The sequence below is a fragment of the Cupressus sempervirens genome, chromosome 2 (genome assembly GCF_028749045.1).
Source record: "Cupressus sempervirens isolate cs-2001-9-10 chromosome 2, ASM2874904v1, whole genome shotgun sequence".
Taxonomy (NCBI): Eukaryota; Viridiplantae; Streptophyta; class Pinopsida; order Cupressales; family Cupressaceae; genus Cupressus; species Cupressus sempervirens.
Genome location: NC_143119.1, coordinates 711,841,579 through 711,861,175, shown reverse-complemented (window position 1 = coordinate 711,861,175; position 19,597 = coordinate 711,841,579). Strand labels below are relative to the sequence as shown.

The following is a 19,597-nucleotide window of genomic DNA, read 5'->3' as shown; positions in this document are numbered from 1 at the left end:
CTACTCACAAAAAAAAAAAAAATTGGCACAAGTCAATTAATAAAACTTAAAAAGGATCAAATATTTGTACATGTGTTATCATTTTATGGGTTTTGTAAAAGCAATAATTATGTGTATCATTTCATGGGCTTTTTAAAAATGGTGATTAAGGGTAGCTATTACGAAACCCTCATGGTCAGTAGACCATATGGCAACTACTGGGTCTCTTCCCCTAGGGGTGAATTGTTGATTATGTTATTTGTAAAAGGATAACACCCTTATTTTGTTGCATTTATTCATCAAAAACACATTTAATATTCATTCATTGCTCCAACCGTTTATTTTAAATTTTAAACTAGTTAATTTTATTTATTTTTCATTTAGATGCAAAATGTAATTTAAAATGATCTTAAACTTTTAGACTAATTTATGAAGAGACAACACCCTTATTAGTCCTTGCCTATGCCTTAGGAGACTGTAGTTTTTGCCTAGTTTATCCTATTACTATTTTTATGGGAAGATCTAAAAACATTAATGAAAGTGAAATGTTTAGTCTCAAAATTAGAAATTTTTGTTTTTTATTATATTTTAATGCTATTATGTAATTGGTTATAGCAAATTTTGCTAGTGGTTTTAATGAATTTAAAAAGAAAAATCTATTAATATAATATTTAGCCATCTATTGAAAGTAACATGATTTAAATGAAAGATGTATTAAATTTTTATGCTTAGTGGTGATCATGCAATGGTGGAATTGGCATTCCCAAAAATATAGCATTTAAAATTGATAAATATTAATGTTGAGCCATCTATTAAAAGTAAGGTGATTTAAATGAAAGAGGCCACATTCATTCAATTAAAATCTAGTGTTAAGTGCATCTTATTGAGGTGTACCTTCATGTTTCTACATTCACATGTGCCATTCCCAAAAATTTGGAATTCATCATTAATATGTTGCAAATTGTGAGCCAAAGCGACTATATTTGACAGATTGTTGGTATGAATTCTTTTGTGCTACTGATTACTTGTTTTTGGTTTTGCAGGTAACTATATTGTGAGAGATTATTGGTATGTATCATTTCAGTATTATGTTGTGGTAAGCATATTGTGGTTTTCAGATGAATGCCTATACAATTCTCATTTCTTGCGCAATTGTTTTACTAGTGATATGGTGCTGTCTTGCTAAGGAGAAGGAGAAAAATTTACATGTGAGGCTTTAGTCACCCGTCTCCTCTTCCTTGTAATGTCAAAATGGCTAGGAAAAAATGTTTTCTGCTGCTATTTTGCCTGAATCTTTGAAATTTACATTTTATGTAGAATATCTTTGTGGGTTCCTTGAATCAGAGGGAAAATTGTCCCTGTGTTATGAGTACTATTTGTTTGTTTGCTATTTTTCAAGTCCTTTAAATTGTTGACATAGTTTAATAATTTGATTGGATTATACCAAGTTTGGAGGGGTCATTTTCGACGATAATACTGAGGATATTTTACTAATTTTGAGAACAGTTGGCTGTCATTTTATGTATGTCTTTTGAATGATAGGAATGAATATTTGAAGTGGTATAATATGACATTCTCTAATTGTGTTAAATAGTATGGTGCTTGGAGATTGAAATCCTAGTTTGGTGTTTGTGAAGATAGCAGCTGATGGGTAAATATATTCGGTGCTTTATTTCTAACAACCTACAGTTTTATACAACAATGTCGTTAGTAACACTATATATATCTACATACCCATAAGCTTCTTTTTTCTCTTTCTATTCTCTTCATCTAAGATTACAATAAATGCATTCCTCTCCTCTTTTCCTACAGTTTATTTGTTAATCAGTCTTCAGCAATGGCAGATTCACTTAGAGCTCCATTTTTGAAGGGTTCTTTGAAGGAGGTGGATGAATCATGTATTGTGATTCGAGTCATTCCCCTTCCAACTACATCCATCTTGAACTAATAGCCTTCCTTTGTACCCACTCAGGTCCACTAAACGTGTCCTATTGATTGATGTTGTTTCAATTCTAAAAAAAGGGAACTTAGAATAGTAGGCTGATTGAAAGGAGAGGAATGAAATAGAGTGGAAAGTTGCATTTCATTGTGCCTTCAAAGACTCTAAAGGGTTCTTTGAAGGAGGTGGGCAAATTGTGTATTGTGAGCTTTCAGGAGAAAAGTGAAGAGGGTTTTTTGAATTCTGGAGATTTTTATAGAAGGTATTTAACAAAGTCCAGAAAGTTATGGGAGATTGCAGGCCCATTCTCAATTTTGGTGGTGAGGACTAAAGCGGGTTAAATTATTGGATTGAGATTTTGCAAAGAAATGGGTTGGTTTCCATGCTACAGATCTTTTAAGGAAGATAAGAAATTGTAACCCCTGAACAAGGAGAGCAAGGAAGGGGTCTTGTCTGTATATCAACAAGTGACGCAAGGTAATCTAATCTCAATTGATTTGCCTATTTTTCAATGATATCATCCACACTGAGATAACTTCAGTTCCCCACACTCACAAGGGTAAAAATGTGGCATCCTCGTATTGAGACCAGATTACCCTTCTCTTGTTCCAAACATGCACAGATGAAAACTAAAGATCCGAAAAGAAAAAGAAAAATCTACAGTATATGACTAGCTATTTTCATTGGCAGTAATGCCAGTTTTGGGTAAGGTGGTGTTGTGGAAGAGGCAACGAGTCAGGAATCATTGCCAAACTATAGAGGGGCTCTAAGATGGTAGAGTTTCATTTTTATGGACAAAAGTTGAAAGACTTTTTGTTTGACTTGGTGGAATGGAATTAAAATTTGATAGATTTTTTAGTTGAAAGGATTATGCGTGTGTAAGGTAACTCAAAATTCTCTCGAATAACAGTTATTGTTGGTTTCAACTATGGCTTGTTGGTTAGTACAAAGTACTTTTTAAAAATATTGATTCATGAATGCTAATTACTAGGCTGCTTGATTTGAAAACTGTTATATTGAAAAGGCTTATTGTTTCTGTTCATTTTTTTAATCGGGGTTTGTTGTTTATCTGACATTTAGATTGAAATAATATATGTGTTTAATGATCCAGTAGGCGAAAATAGTATATAGGGTCTGTCATATTGTATGTATGTTTAGGATATAGTTTTAATGGTCATTTGATTCTTATCTGTATATATTGTTTGTAAGATTGTGTTGAGTTGATAATATTTTCATTTAAATTCTTGATTTGGAACTTGTTAATGAATGAAAGAAGCAGAAGCCATTAGTGAAAGTATCACAACTTATAAACGGAATGAAGTATATTTTTTGTAATATTGAGATTAGTCGCACACCTAGTGGAATATCATATTTGTCAACTATTATAAATAATGCATGTACATGTTGTTGTATCGTCTCCTCATATAGGCTTCCACTGTATAGAAACTCCACTAGGCTTTTCACTTGGTCATGATCCATATCAGGAAAAGAAACTGAACCAATATGTGACACCTTACACTCATCTGCAGATTTGCACCCAAGATTAGGAGAGAAATATAAGAATAAAATACTGCTATAGTGGTCCTCTATTTCAAAATAATAATACAAAATTGACATGTGTGTGTTTATTAATCACAATAGAGAAAAAAATCCATAAGTGCATAAGCAAACAATAGAAGTCCATTATCCTCCTCCTATGTCAATAGGACAATAATTCCAAAATTTACAAAATTACATACCAATGTGTGAAATTCAAATACTACAAAAATTAATCACAGTGCTAAAATAGACCATAGACTATTTAAATCTAGATCAAAAAATAACAAAGAAATCTATCTGTGCACCATTACATTTATTAAGTCATTTTAAGAAGCTTAATTCCAATTTACAAAACACACTATTATTTTGTTATCATTTACCATATTTTAAAACCTTTGGTGGGACTAGAGTTTGTGACACGATCATTTCAAAGATTCTTGAGAGATACTTGCATTCTTCTATTATATTTATTTACTAATAGAAAGAGATTATTCATCAAAAAATTCTATGTCTAACGTCTACCATTTAATAAGATACTCAAATTAATTAGGTTATTAAGGAAATCTAAAATGCTATGTCTATCTTCCACTATTTATTAAGTTATTTGAATTAAGTTCAATTACAATTTAGGGAACTCTAGATTGTTTGGTTATAGTTTGTTAAGAGTGATTTAAATTACATTAAGAATTGTCATAAATTAATAAATTAGAACTAGTAATTAATAATATATCTTACTAATAATAAATCTGGTATAAATAATACGAACAATAAAAAATAAAATATAATAAATTACACTAACTAATATACTAGTAATTAATAGTAACTAGTAATTTATAGGTTAAAATATATATATTTTTTGTAATTTCTTATTACTTTTTTCTATCTTTAATTTTTCCTATAGTTGTTATTGAGTTTATATGTTAGCTTAGTTGTTACACTTATTGGTTCCATTTTAATTCTTGGATCAAGAATTATGTAGGAAGTATTACCATAAGTTAATGATAATATTACAGTTGTATTCATTCTATTTTCCTAGGAAATTATATTACTTAATTAATGCTCAAACAAAGGATTACATATGTGATGAAGATGGGGAGAAATATAAACTAATTAAAAGATCATCGTTGAAAGAATGATGAACACATCAAGAATCAACTCTCCAACTATTGTTCCACATTCTTTTCTTTTTGATCATTCATTGTGAATTCATATTTAAATTCTACAAGTGAAGATATAAAATATTATCATAGGACATTCTTTGATGTATATAATAATTAATTACCATCATAACTTTATAAATTTTGGTTATTTCTTGATATCATTGGTTATTTGGTTCATTTAGAGAAACTTATCACGTGAAACATATATTTATGTTAGGTTGAGGTAATAATACAATTATTTTTGTGCATAATCGCACCATTGTACCAAAATGCAATTACAAACTTTACCCAACATGACCAATCAATCAACAATTAAAAACAAACCTCTATATTCTTTAAATAGGGCCTACTATAGTACATTGACCATCCATTAAATGATAGATTAGCAAACTCAACATTAATGATCAAATTCAACAAGTGAAATTGTGTGAAACTAATAAGATTTTAAACAAATATTTTATATTTAAGAACATAAATTCAAAATAAGATTCTAAATGTGTTATGTCATATAATGGTGATATTCCTTCATCCCCTTTTTAAAACTTTGTTATTAACTTACTATACTCATCTATTTATATTCTACTTGTTTATTTTTACCTTAACAAACCAAAATATATATACTATGAACCTAAACAATTGCTAGATTGTTTTAATAGAATAAGCTTATAAAAATATAATATTCTTAACTTTTATAAAATTTCATTTAAAGTTATTTTACTGATAAATTTTATATGATAATTTTTTACATTAAATTGTGACCACTTTTTTTTTTTCAACATACGTAATTATTTATAAGTAATTTTTTTTTTCATAATTTCAACTTAATTAATTTCATTTTTTGTCAAAATTAATATATATGAAAATAAAATAAATAGCTCAATATTAAAATAAAATTTTTAATGTTATTTAATAAATTTTGATATTAAGCTACATATTATTGTTAAAAAAACTTTTATCTTTTAAACTTATAATATTTAAATATAATTTTTTACATTCTTTATTTTCTTAAAATTTTACTACTAATTTATTTCATTTTTCAGATATTAAAGAATAATATATATTTAGTTTTAAAAATTTGAAATATTAAATTATGTATATGTATTTTATCATTATCTTTTTCATTCTTCTTCCTAGTAACTTCAAATAATCGATGACTTGTACTATTTCATTATCAAACCAAAAGACACGGACTCTAGCTCCAACAATGCCCTTGTTTTATTACATATATTTCAAAAACATATTTAATAATGCATTCATTCATTGCTCCCACCATTTATTTATAATTAACTACTTAGCCTAAAAATTTATTTATTTTCCATTCAAAATACTATTAAATCAATATCTAAGATGTGATTTAAAAATGATCTCCCTTGGGACACCGATTTAGGCGGGACTTAAAGTAGTCCCAAAAATTACGACACTATATAAGTAAATCACAGCAATTACGGGAGCTTTCTTTCCGTACACACGCTATGAGGCGGGCAGCTGGCAGTCGCAAAGGAATTCACTGGGAATGATACGGAATCCTGAACGAATGTTATTGGTCTCTGGGTTGAAAAACAAAATGATATTTAATGAAGAACCAGAGTAATTGTTCAAAAACCAGAGTAATTGTGGAAAGAAAGCCATTAATCTTCGGTCTGTGCTGCCCAAATCAGACTGAGACAATGGAATTTAACTTTGGCTCCATTGTAATGGCCTACATTATATCATCATTACTAGTTCTTGCCACTGTTGGTGCCGTAAACAGGCCTCTGAGTTTCATTGTGGTGGGCGATTGGGGGAGAAAAGGTCTGTTCAATCAGTCCCAAGTGGCTGCACAGATGGGTATCATGGCGCAGAAGTTGCAGATAGATTTTGTCATATCAACTGGGGACAATTTTTACGAAGATGGCTTGACTGGTATAGATGACTCAAGTTTTCAGCAATCCTTTTCTTCCGCTTATAGCGCCAGCAGCCTGCAGAAGCCATGGCATCTGGGTAAGCTATCCATTAAACAGAGTAACTTTTAATTTCGCATTCTGTTGGCTATGATCCCTCAATGCATTTGTTCAGAACATCATCTTATTCTTTGGAGTTGGTAACCTTGAAGATAGAGCTTAAAATTGACCTTCCATATTTTAGACTCTTCCCTTGAATTGAAGTGTCTGTTCTACAAAAGTAAAGATCTAGAAAGAGAGTAACAGAGTAACTTTTTCTTTAGCTTTCTGTTGGCAGTGATTTCCCATTGTAGTTGGTAGTCTTGAAGATAGAGCTTAAATTTGTTCAGAACACCATTTTACTCATTATAGTTGGTAGTCTTGAAGATAAAGCTTTAAATTGATCTATCAAATTTGAGACTTTAACCTTAAATTGAAGTGTCTGTTTTACAAAAGTAAAGATCTAGAAGGAGAGTAGTAGAGTAACTTTTTCTTTAGCTTTCTTTTGGCCGTGATCCTTAAAAGCATTTTTTCAAACTATGATTTTATTATTTGGAGTTGTGTTAACCGCTAGAGTTGCCATTACATCAAAAGATCGACCTCTCAATGTCTGATAGAACCACTAGACTTATAAAAGACACAAGAGGCTATTAAACCATGCCGTGAATCTAGTGAGGGATTCTAACTCACTGCGAACAATCCCCCTTCCAGCATTACTCGCCATGTCCTACAAGGATAAGGATTTGAATCTAGACCAAGCTGTCATACCACTTGTTGGTCACCAGGGTTGCCGTTACTCTAAAAGATCGACCTGTCAATACCTTGTACAACCACTAGACTTATAGAAGACAAGGTAGTGAATCCAGCAAGTGACGCTAACCCACTACAAATAATCCCCCTTTCAGCATTACTTGCCATGGCCTGCAAGAATTTGAACCTGTGACCAAGCTCTGATGCCACTTGTTAAGCACTAGGGTTGTCGTTACACTCAAAAATTGACCTGTCAATGTCTTATACAACCACTAGACTTATATAAGACACAAGTGGTGAATCCAATAAGGGACACTGACCCACTGCCAACAAGATGGTAGTCTTGAAGGTACAGCTCAAGATTGATCTTCCAAATTTTAAGAATTTGATATCAGACACCAATAGAAGATTCGAGGGAATGTACATTTCTCATGTATCCTTTTGAAAGTTGGATTGTTCAATTTCAAACTGCTGACAAAGAACTACTCTAGAATCTCTTTGCCAGTAATGTGTTAATGGGTTTTTTATTAGCACTATTCTAGACAAATCTGAGGGTTCCATTTACATCTAGCTCCCAATTCTGCATTGCATAGTAAAAAACAAACATTTGAGATTCTTCCCTTGAACTGGAGAGTGTTGTACAAAAACAAAGATCCAGAAGGAAATTAGAGTAGCCACAGTAAAAGTGATATCAGTCTACAACCTACACCTTCTATTGGTATTTATGAATGGAACTAAAACAGGCATTGTAGAATTTTTGTGGGTTGTTGCGTATTTATGTTTGCCCAATCCCAAAATGCTTGGCAATTCAAGAAGGCATATCTATACATTCTAGATTGCTCCAAGTATTGTTTTTTTTTTTCACAATCTAGTAATATATTTGATTGAATCAACCATAACGTTCTCGGCTACTTACTTTACATTTCTGAGAGTGCACAACTTTGTTGATTCTGGATTAAACTTGTGTGATTCAGCCAATAAATAGTGATAATTATCAAAAGTAGCAATAATATGGTTACATTTGCAGTATATACACCTCTGCTAACTCTCTGCTAACTTATAATCAAGGAAAAAATTGGCCTGCTCTGAATCCATCAATGGCTTCATGAAAGAGTTCACTGTGATAGAAACAACCATTGGCATAGTTGTGTTCCAGTGTTGGCTGAAACTAAAAGAAACACAAAGAATTTTAGAAATTTGTGAGAGACGGAACTCAGGAGCTAATTTCCAGACGGAATTCATGAGATGATCTCCTCACTCTCACTATGTTCAATAATGAGAGTCACAAATGTCTTTTAGGTGCTTTCCTTCCTGCAAAAGAGAGACGCCTCGTGGTTTTGTAGATTGTCAAGAGGACAAAATACTGCTGTCTGTTCCTTGTATTTATGTTTAGAATAAACTTATAAACAATGGAAGGACATAGGTTTTTGTCATTATGGCAGTATAGTATTGTGAAACGGAGTGGACAATCTGAGCACCTTAGAGCCCTAAATGTTACAAAACTCATTAATGCCACAAACTACTGTTACAGAACTCATAAATTCAACAACTCTAAATGTCACAGTTTCATACCTTAATCTGACAGTGGCTTTGATACAATTGTCAGATGAAACAGACAGAAAATAAATTCGGAGGGAACTGTAACTCCTCCATTCTCATCAACTTCTATAAATAACATTACAAATGTATTTTCATGTTTAGGTCCTACAAATAGATAAATCAGTTTTTGAGTTCTGTCTTCCCTATTGTAACTGGCTTACTGGACAAACTTTTGTAAGATCTAGAGTAGACAAATAAAAAAGGGAAAAGATGGAATTCGGTCGATATAACTGACATCCAGCTTACATATTTAATATATCACAGCCGATGCATGGACATATCAGTCGTTGATTCCTGCAGAAAAAATCCCACATTTACATAGTGTAAATTTAGTAAAAGTAGAAGATTGTGGACAAGCATGAATCAAGATGCCCCATTAGCCAAAGTATGCATAAATCAAATAAACCCATAATGTGGGGTAACTATGTACGATATTCCATGTGGGAGAAGCCATTCCATGCTATATCTCCAAGAGATAACAAATAAATATCATACTCTTCACATCTGCTCACAATAATATTAATGTTCTTTCTATAGATCTTCTCGCTAATGGAGAGGTAAACCACTGTCCATGTAGATGTCATTATCTAATATAAATAATAATACATAACCCAGTATAACAAGGGATGTCTGCCACATGTCAACATCTCCATCCTTGCACATGTTACAATATCATATCCTTCAGTACTTGCCATCCCTCCTTGAATCATGTATCCCCAAAACATGAGGAGAAGCCAAATAGTAAAACTATTGCATGTTATTAAAAATTTGATGCCAAATTCTAATCATCCAACCATCTATAGGTGATCTTTGTTGTGGTTTTTGATTGGTCATACCTAGATCCCATCCTTGATCCAAAATTTGTTTTACCCATTTGATTGCATTACCACAAGTAGTCATTACTTCTATGAGTCATTGATTATTGTATTGAGTCCTTTTAATCCATGTAGATTCATTGTGATTGGCTTTCTTGTTCCATTAAGTATCATTTTTGCATGATGGTTTGCTCTATGATTTTTGCCTCCATGATGGTTTTCTCTATGAGCCCCTGGGCCATCTGGGCTCCCTAGATTACAATAATATAAGCCAGATGTTTGATCAATATGCTTGAACCAGGTATGGCATGAACAGGTGCATATATATTCATAAACAAGCTTCTACCTTGAAGAAGTATCTCTTAAGATGTTGAAGATTTTTGTGGACTCCAAAATGTCTCTTATATGAGAATGATGAGCTTGTTAAGAAACAGCTTATGATTGGTCCCAATGTACATCGTAATTCCAGTGAAGACATCTAGACTGAGAAAGAGAAGAATCACTAGCATTGGCTGCTGCAAAACTAAAATAATTAGTTGAAACTGACTAAAGAGGTTAAGTTATTTACCTTCATCATTACTATTATGCCTAGCATTTGATATGCTAATGAATGTGCCAAAAGGTAATTGACAAAGTTTTCCACTCCCTCCTTGCATTTGATCTCGAGATAAAACTGTTAGAGACAATATGCCCACTTCTTGTGGGAATAATCTTTGACTTTTTCCCTAATAACTAAGGAATTGCAATATTTAATAATCTTTGCCGAGGCTAGTTTCCTTTCAAATAAAGAGTCCATGTCAATGCTTTAGTACTTAAACCAAGGTTGGTTTGCTTGGGAGACATTCTTAAGTAATAAACTACATCATAACCTTGCTTAAGAAAAATGTCCATGGTGAATGGAGATGAATTCATTTCGATGTATGTTAATTATATATGTGATGCTATTCTTAAACCTCAATTGTGCAGAAACTTCATTAAGTGCTTCTATTGCTTTCTGCCAATGTTGAGTCCCCATACAGTCAATATTATGATTTTGCTAATTATAGGCATTTTAACACACTATCTGCACTGGTTCAGGAATGAAAACTCAGTGTTAAATTGAGAAAATTTGGAAGAGGATGGAGCATCAAAAATAGAGAATCTGCAGTGTTGAATATTTCATTCCCTAACTACACTTTGTTCTGTACTAGGATACAAAATTCAAACCATTTCTTGTTTCTTTTGTCGTTGACTGATTTCCTCAAGATTGTCACTGTTTAACTTTTACCATGGATTGGATTGCTAGTTTTTACTGTTAAAATAGTCATAACAATACCATAGACTCTTTTCATTCTGGATTAAGAGGTGTCTGTATGTGAGCAGTAATTTTTCTGTAACTGGCTTTTGCCTGCATAAAATGTAACTGGCACATACGATCTCTGGTCTTTATTGATCTTATATACATTTAAAAAAGAAAAAGTTCTACATAAACATGACAAAAACTGGAAATCAGGTGCTTCTTATTTTATAGTTTATTCCTTTATGTAATTGTTATAGTAAAAAGTGGAGTTTTACATGTATGGTTTTAAGCAAGCTATGACATGCAACGATGCTTAAGCATATAGAAAATATTTCTTCAAGACTTTTAGTACTTTAATTGTACTATTGGTAGGTCATTCTTGCAAAACAGTCCTTGCACCTTAATCATTATTGGTTTTGCTGTGTTAAATAGCTGAGAGACGATGTTTTTGGGTGGCTTTATTAGTAGCATTCTCTCTTTGAACTCATATTGAAGCACATGGACTTTTTTCTTAGCCAATTAAGGCAGAAATTGAATGATTCTGATCTGGATTTGATGTCATTGACAGTACTCGGCAACCACGACTACAGGGGAGATACATTGGCACAATTGGACCCTGCTCTAAAACGCCGTGATTCTCGATGGAATTGCTATAGGACTTCTATTCTGAAGCAGAATTTGCCACCATCATGTAAAGGTTATGGATTTAACGCAGACTTTGATTTCTCATAGCAAGGAGAATGAATTCCTCTTCTTAGCACGGACTTGAGTAGATGATAAAAAATGCAATAAATTCTAATTAGAATTAGAAAACTGAATCAATGGTACCACTTCAATAGGTCTCCCTACACAACAAAATTTGCTGTCCCAAAATAGTGTGTTCCTAGTATCAATCTCATCATTTGTTCAACCTCAAAATCCTTGACACATAGCAGGATGTAACATAGGCATGTCTTCTTATCCAATAGACATTTTCACTAAACCATATTCATCAAGTATAAAGTCATCAGGTTGTCTTAACCACACACTTATCTCAAATGCAAACTATTGCTCTGTACATTTTATTCCGGTTCTCATAGTGTCCCTGATGTCTTGGGTTTTGAACATTGGAATTATTTGATTTAATAAATGTGGGAGTTCATCTTTAAGTACCTTGAAGCTTGAACTAACTTCCCAAAATGCTATTCACAACTTACGATCAGTTAATTTTTCTGTTCTTGTAGAAGATAAACTGTGATTCTCTTTCTCAATTAAATAGAAATGATGTGGATGCATTAGTACATTTTAATGTGCAGGAACAAAATGCTCATTTGCTCATTTTTTGTTCACCGATACAACTCCTTTTGTGGATCATTACTGGAACAGCACTAAGCACCAATATGATTGGAGAGGGGTTTTACCTCGGAAACGCTATCTCAAGAGGCAATTGGAGGTATGACCGAGTTCTGACCAGTTATTGATTCTCACAAGCCATCATTTTGTTTGCCATAATTTTGTTCTTCCATCAAAGGCAAAGTTTTTAATTGTTGTCCTTGTCTATTTTCCTTTGAACTCTTACAAAAGGACTTGAACAATGCCTTAAGAGCTTCGCAAGCAACTTGGAAAATAGTGGTAGGCCATCATCCCATACGAAGCATCGGGGAACACGAGGACACAATTGAGCTCAAGGAGCAACTACTACCAATCCTCGAGGTAGAATGAATGGAATCTAATAGCATTAATGTTTCATATTTGTTCCACTGCTTCTCAATCTCTGTTTTCAAAATTTCAACATATTTCTGACCCTCAAAACAGCTAGAAAAGGAGAATGGTGTTGCTCTAGTTCTACAAATATTATCCTTGTCTGTTTTACTTTGACAGGCCAACCGGGTAGATCTATATGTCAATGGACATGACCATTGTTTGCAGGATTTTACAAGCAATAAAAGGTTGGGCTAGGCTTGTGATGAGCTATAACTCTTCTTGAAATATACGATCTAATGATATTTTCCATTATAAAGTTACTAATTGTGATTTCCACGTGAACATTTCAGCGCCATTCATTTTTTAACTAGTGGAGGTGGTTCCAAAGCATGGGGAGGAATAAGCCCAAATTCCAACAGGGAAGGATTGCAGTTCTTTTATCCAGGTCAAGGATTCATGTCCATGCAAATTACACCAGCCTTTCTTAAAGCGGTCTCTTATGACATCAGTGGAAATTCCCTGCATAACTTCAGTCTAACAAAGAGCTAGTTTACAAGAATCCTTGTACTTTGTTATATTCTAGATAAGTAGAATGGTAGTATATGTTTAGATGCTTTTTACAAGGGCATCAAAACAGGGCAAAACGACCCTTAACATATAATGATTTAAGATTTGCAGTTTTCCCATATACTGTTGATGGGGATTGCACTGCTTAAATGAACATGAGAATAACTCTAGTACAGCTCAATTTAATATGCTAGGGCTCAAGACTTTCTCTTTCAGGTGGAAAATGTAATACTGTGAGAGTCGAGATTTTAGTCAAACTTATTTTCTTTTACTAAATGAGTATGAGAATTAACTTATTTTCTTTTCTGAAAATTTTCTTTCACTTTTGTCTTCTATGAGTCCGAAAATCTTCAATAAGGCATTCCCAGTAAAGATGGTGTCAAACAAAACCACTCCTAAGCTAGGATTTCATAGTTATTATGGTTGCACTAATGACCATTTCAAATCTTCTAAGTACAGTATTGAAAGTTTGTTCATGCATCAGGAGATGGTATGCATCCAAAACATCGTTGTGTAATCAATGCCTTCCTATTAGGATATAATTGATTGAATCTTTTTTTTAAAGGAATTAAAGATCCAAACATCTTTGAAGATTGTAATTTTTTTTTAAAAATTAACCAATAGAATGTTTAGACACACTAACGAATTAGCAAACATCAGGACTTGGAAAAAATCTCTTATAATGGAAAACTAATTTCATTATATATTGATTATGAACTTCAGTTTTACAAGATTACTCTCTTAACTAGGGGCACTATCATACAAAATTAAACACTTATTAATGTTCAGTGTAGAATAATGAAGATGTGTTCACCTTTTCATATTTCACCAACCCTCTATGTACTACTATTGATAGCTTAAAGTCTCAAAACATGCAATTTGTTGAAAGGGATGATGAAGTCTCAAAGAATCTTGTACAACCTTTTTGGAAAATAACTTGTACATAAAAATATGTTTTAGGATTAAATTTCAAGTCCAAATGACAAGAGTATAACAACTAAATATATCATCATCACTTCCACTTCTTAATGTTCATTATGTATGAAGAACTTTTTCCGTTAGACAATGGTCTCAAAACCATAATAGCATTTACAAAACCAACACTGATGAATTGGTGATTTACAAGACTACCCTTGCAATGCTAAAGATACTCAATGTTTTAAGAGAAATTGAAATATGTATATATGCATTTGATTTTGTGTGCTATAGAAGTGCTTGGGAAAAATTACTTTTATAATAGAAACTAGTGTCTAACAGCTGTGAAAATAATTATTAAACTTGAATAACTAATTTGGTTAATGAACCAAATCTATCTATTGATCAATTAAAATAAGCTTCTATTTGAGAGAGTCTCATCAATCACAATATTGTGAGGAATGCATTCTAATGTAACATATAAATTGTTATTCAAAAAGAGTGGTTAAAATTGTTATATAAATAGCATTTTTCATTTAAAATTCTGAGATTTAGATTCCTTGTCTAAATGTTCATCAATTTTAAACAAAATTCAACCCTATTTAAAGTAGGAGTGTTTATTTTCTAAACATTTTTTTAACTCAAAATAGTAAACCTTCAAATGTAGTAAAGAAAAACCTAGTTGTCATAGGAGGTTGTGCTTGGTAATATGTAGGTTTCCAATTTTAACTCTTAGATATTGTAAATTCTATACATATGGTCTCATTCAACTATGATTTTTCATTTATTGACATAAATTTTTTTTTAGCAAAGTGTTAAACATTTATTATGCAAAACTAATAAATGGCCAAGCATTTATTTATTTGCAAGAAACCCTTGTCCATAGTGACGAACAAGGAAATTCTTTAATGCTTGGAAACTTGGTTTTTAACCTTTGTAAAATAGATTATCAAATATGCATTGATTACAATAATAAGCGTTTTCCACAGAATGTGAACAATAAATTAAGATTACTAATCAAACTATAAAAATAACATTTTGAAAATATTCATGCTTAATAAATGCACTTGAGATACCATAAAAACTAGTTTAACCTTGATTTTATCTTTTTCTTTTTCCCTTAATTCATTTACATAGTATTTTATTATAAATCATTTAAAAATCATCAATGCAAACTTTACAAATGTTAAAAATAACCATTGCTCTAATAAACTCGTCAAATTTATCTACAAAATGGTAAAAGCATAAATATTATGCTCATGGCTAGAAGTGTAAGGAAGCAAAGGTATGCAGAAACACTTTCTACACTAATCATGAGAGGACAACTATACAAATTTCAATTAATGTATCAATTAGATCTCAAGAAATACCTAAAAACACAATCAAAATAACAATGAACGTGCATAACACAATGATTACTATGGGGAAACCCTTACGAGAGAAAAACCCCACCTTCCAAAACTTGCATAGTGTATTATAGAATCAAGAAATGATTACAATACACTTGCAATGTAAGTTCTTACAGGTACATCACCACAACTTGATGTCGGAGAGACTTCATTGTAATGTCCCTGTTTTTGGAGGAGTTAATTATTTATAAAGTTATCAATAAAAAAGATAAAATTACAAGATAACTTTATATTTAATTAACTTAATAAAGTGATATATTTTATAAAGTCATTAAATAAAATAATCTTCTAGAGGTTGCTGGAAGAAGTAGAGAAAAAATTAAAAAGGAGGCTGACCTATCGAGAGAAAAAAGAATAAATAGGCATTGAGGGCTCATTGCCTATCATTGAGATTTATTATTGATATTTGCTGATGTGTGTTGTGGAGCCTAGGGTTTCTACAAGTAGTCACAATTGGCCATTGAGAACGAAAACTCTCAATTGGTACGCAATTTTGAGGGTGTGAAAGATCACCTGAATTATTGCAGTTGTGGGAAGGATATTTCAGTCATTTCACTTGTGCTTAATTGCTGCTTTGGAGTTTCAACTAGAGTTGCACTTTCATCATATCATCTTCAGCATTCAGCCTCCAACACTTGATCAATCCAGGTTCTTCATTTCAGTCTGTAGTTGTAACAAGTTCTTAGTTGGATTCAGACAGTTAGGGTTTGTTTGTAATGTGCCATGTTGTAATGTTACAATGCTAAAAATTGCATATCATATGTAAAAACATTTTGGTGATCATTGAATGAATACATTGGCACTATTTTACATCAATTATTTAAGCAAAACAATTTCTTAATTCAGCAATATACTTTCAGCAATGTATTAAATTTAGGGTTTGTTTAGTGGCCAGTTGGTAAGGGTCACTATAGTGGTATCAGAGCGGTTTCCTGCCAGCCTGATAGGGTTTATGCAGCCAATTTAGTTTACAAAAGAACCAACATAACTAAGAATATGACTGAGAGACATTCTCAAAGCCCACCCAGAACTATGCATGATGATGAGACTTTACAGCATCAAGAGAGGCTTCTACAGTCAATAGAGGCAAGTACACATGCAATGATGGTTATGATGCAACATTTGATTGGGGAAAATAGGAGAAATAATCATAATAATGACCAGGATGACAGGAGCATAGAAGGATCACAACATAGGACACGGTCTGGAACAGCTGACAGACCCACACGTCCTACATTTAGGGAAGAAACTCCAGCACACACACTTGATGCTATGGTAACAGATATTGTAGATGAATTTCAAAATGTGAAGAATGAGTGGGATTCATTACCAGGATATGTACAGGATGGATGGACATTTGACAGGTACTGAAACTACAGAGCTGCCAGGCAGATAAACACAATGAGTTGCAACAGGTCACCAACAAGTTGGTATTACCCATATTTGATGGTAGTGGAAAAATGACTACTCGTGCTTGGATTCATAAGGTGGACACTTTCCTATCTCTGAAGACTATGACAGAATTTGAAGCACTCAAGTATGCCACTTTACACTTAGATGGGGCAACACATGATTGGTGGACACATGGCATGATCACATTGCAACACAATCAGGTAACCACTTATCAGGAGTTTGTGGATAGATTGATAGAAAGGTTTGATAAAAAAAAATCCTGAAGTTTATTTCCGGGAGTTAGCCCAGTTGAGACAGTCAGGAGGCTTAGAATAATTTATCAATGACTTCTAGAAGCTTGTAGTGATGGTGCCTGACATTTTAGAAAGGAGGCTAGTCATTTTATTCACAGAGGGATTAACTGAACCACTCAAGGGGTGGGTAAAGGCCTTTGATCCTCCTACATTATAGGAAGCCATGAAGAAAGGCCATAGTATGGAACTTGCAGCTCCAGCAAATCGATTTAGTTCAGAGGGTTCTTCATCATTTAGAGATAACAAAGGGGAATTCAGCAAGGGTAAAGAGAAGGTTAGTAACTCAAAAGGCAAGCTAGTTGTACCTTGGGATAAGGAAACGCTTAATGACCTGCGTAGGAAGAAGCTATGCTTCTTTTGCAAAGGTCCCTATGAGTTTGGTCATGATTGTCCTATGAGGCCTAAGGGGAAGGCTAATCAGGTGATTTGGGCTTATTATGAAGGTTCAGATTCAGACGTCTCAGAGCACCATGATGAAGATCCTGATGAGGCAGAGGGTGAACAAGAGGTAGATAGTGCTGAGAAAAAAGAGGCTCCAGAGCTACATTTACAGGAGGCACGTTTGTCTAGTATTCAAAGAGAGGGATCTTTCAGATTTTGGGGAGTCTTGGCAGGACAGAAGGTTATTACTCTATTGGATACAGGTGCCACGCATAATTTCATTGATGCACGATTTGTGGAGAGGCGTGGACTCATTACTGAGGAGTTTGAGGGACTGAGAGTCAAGGTAGCCGATGGATATACTCTTTGTTGTGACAAGATGGTGCGAGATCTACCTTTGCACTTGAACAACTATGAGTTTAAGGCACACTATCATGTGGTCAACATGGGTGACATGGACATAGTACTTGGGATGTAGTGGCTACATTCTTTGAAGGAGGTTACCTTGAGATTGGAGGATATGGAGATACGATTCGTGGTGGATGGTAGGACTCATGTGCTGAAGGCTATCCGTAATGGTGATGTCAGGACTATCTCATTTAGGCAGTTGGAGAGATTAGCTAGGCATAATAAGTTAGAGTGTGCAACAATATGCACCTTGATGCCTACCCAAGAGGAGCAACATAAGACTGAATATCATCCAGATATTCAAAAATTGAGAATCAAGTATGAGAAGGTATTCAGTGAGATTCCACCAGGCAGGCCACCAGATAGAGGTATTGAGCACATTATCAAGCTGGAGGAAGTCACTAAGCCTATCATGATCACACCATATTGGCATCCAAAACGACTCAAGGATGAGATCGAGAGGACCATCAAGGAGTTGCTAGCTTTGGACACATCCGACCAAGTAAGTCACCTTTTGCATCTTCTGTTGTTTTGGTAAAAAAGAAGGATGGTACTCTGCAGATGTGTATTGATTACAGGGTGTTGAATAAGAGAACTATAAAGAATAGGTATCCCATCCCACGCATCGATGAGCTGATAAAAAAATTGCATGGGGCTTATTTTTTCACAAAAATTGATTTGAGATTAGGCTATTACCAGATCAAAGTTCGAGAGTAGGATATTGAAAAAACTGCTTTCAGATGTCATTGTGGGCATTTCGAGTTTGTAGTCATGCCTTTTGGTTTGACTAATGCACTTGCCACTTTTCAGTCCACTATGAACAAGGTCTTCCACCATCAGTTGAGGAAATTTGTGTTGGTATCCTGCGATGATATTTTGATCTATAGCAAGACATGGCAATAACATTTAGAGCACTTGGAGATAGTATTGAGCATTTTACAGAGGGAGTCCTTGTATGCCAAGGAGTCCAAACGTGATTTGGGGATGATAGAACTATTGTATCTTGGACACATCATTAGTGCAGAAGGAGTGTGAATGGATCTTGAAAAGATTCGCCTTATTGTTGATTGGCCACCACCAGAGAACTTACACAGTTAAGGGGGTTCCTTGGTCTATGTGGATTCTATCGCAGGTTTGTCAATGGCTACTCACAACATGCAGCACCCATGACAGATTTGCTAAAGAAAGGGGGATTTTTGTGGACTCAGGAGGCACAAGACTATTTTATGTGGTTCAAGGAAATAATGACTACATGCCCAGTATTAGCATTGCTTGATTTCACGAAGCCATTCAAGCTTCAATGTGATGCTTCTGGAGAGGGAGTTGGTGCTATACTCATGCAAGACAAGCATCCTATAGCTTATGAGAGCAGGAAACTCAGAGGGCTTGAGAGATCATTCAGCATATATGATAAGGAGATGTTGGCCATCATGCATGCCTTGGCCAAATTCAAACAATATCTTGTGGGCAAAAAATTTTGTATTAAAATTGATCATAATAGTTTGAGGCACTTTTTGGGATAGCGGGACCTGAATGATCGTCAGCAGAA

At 33.6% G+C, this 19,597-nt stretch overlaps 1 protein-coding gene across 1 annotated transcript; it reads left to right on the top strand.

The window, feature by feature from the left end:
* Positions 1-6,216: 6,216 nt before the first annotated feature.
* LOC149575360 (purple acid phosphatase 4-like) lies at positions 6,217-13,541 on the top strand. Its single transcript, XM_089815129.1, has 6 exons — positions 6,217-6,597; positions 11,548-11,676; positions 12,275-12,411; positions 12,543-12,671; positions 12,840-12,907; positions 13,013-13,541. The coding sequence occupies exons 1-6, from the start codon at positions 6,285-6,287 to the stop codon at positions 13,209-13,211; spliced, it is 975 nt and encodes a 324-aa protein (XP_089671255.1). The 5' UTR covers positions 6,217-6,284; the 3' UTR covers positions 13,212-13,541.
* Positions 13,542-19,597: the final 6,056 nt, after the last annotated feature.

Excerpts from the sequence above, each read along its gene's own strand:
- LOC149575360 (XM_089815129.1), top strand. The coding sequence starts at position 6,285 with ATGGAATTTAACTTTGGCTCCATTGTAATGGCCTACATTATATCATCA. Across the intron at positions 6,598-11,547 it reads GCAGAAGCCATGGCATCTGG|TACTCGGCAACCACGACTAC; the intron begins GTAAGCTATCCA and ends TGTCATTGACAG. Across the intron at positions 12,672-12,839 it reads AACTACTACCAATCCTCGAG|GCCAACCGGGTAGATCTATA; the intron begins GTAGAATGAATG and ends TTACTTTGACAG.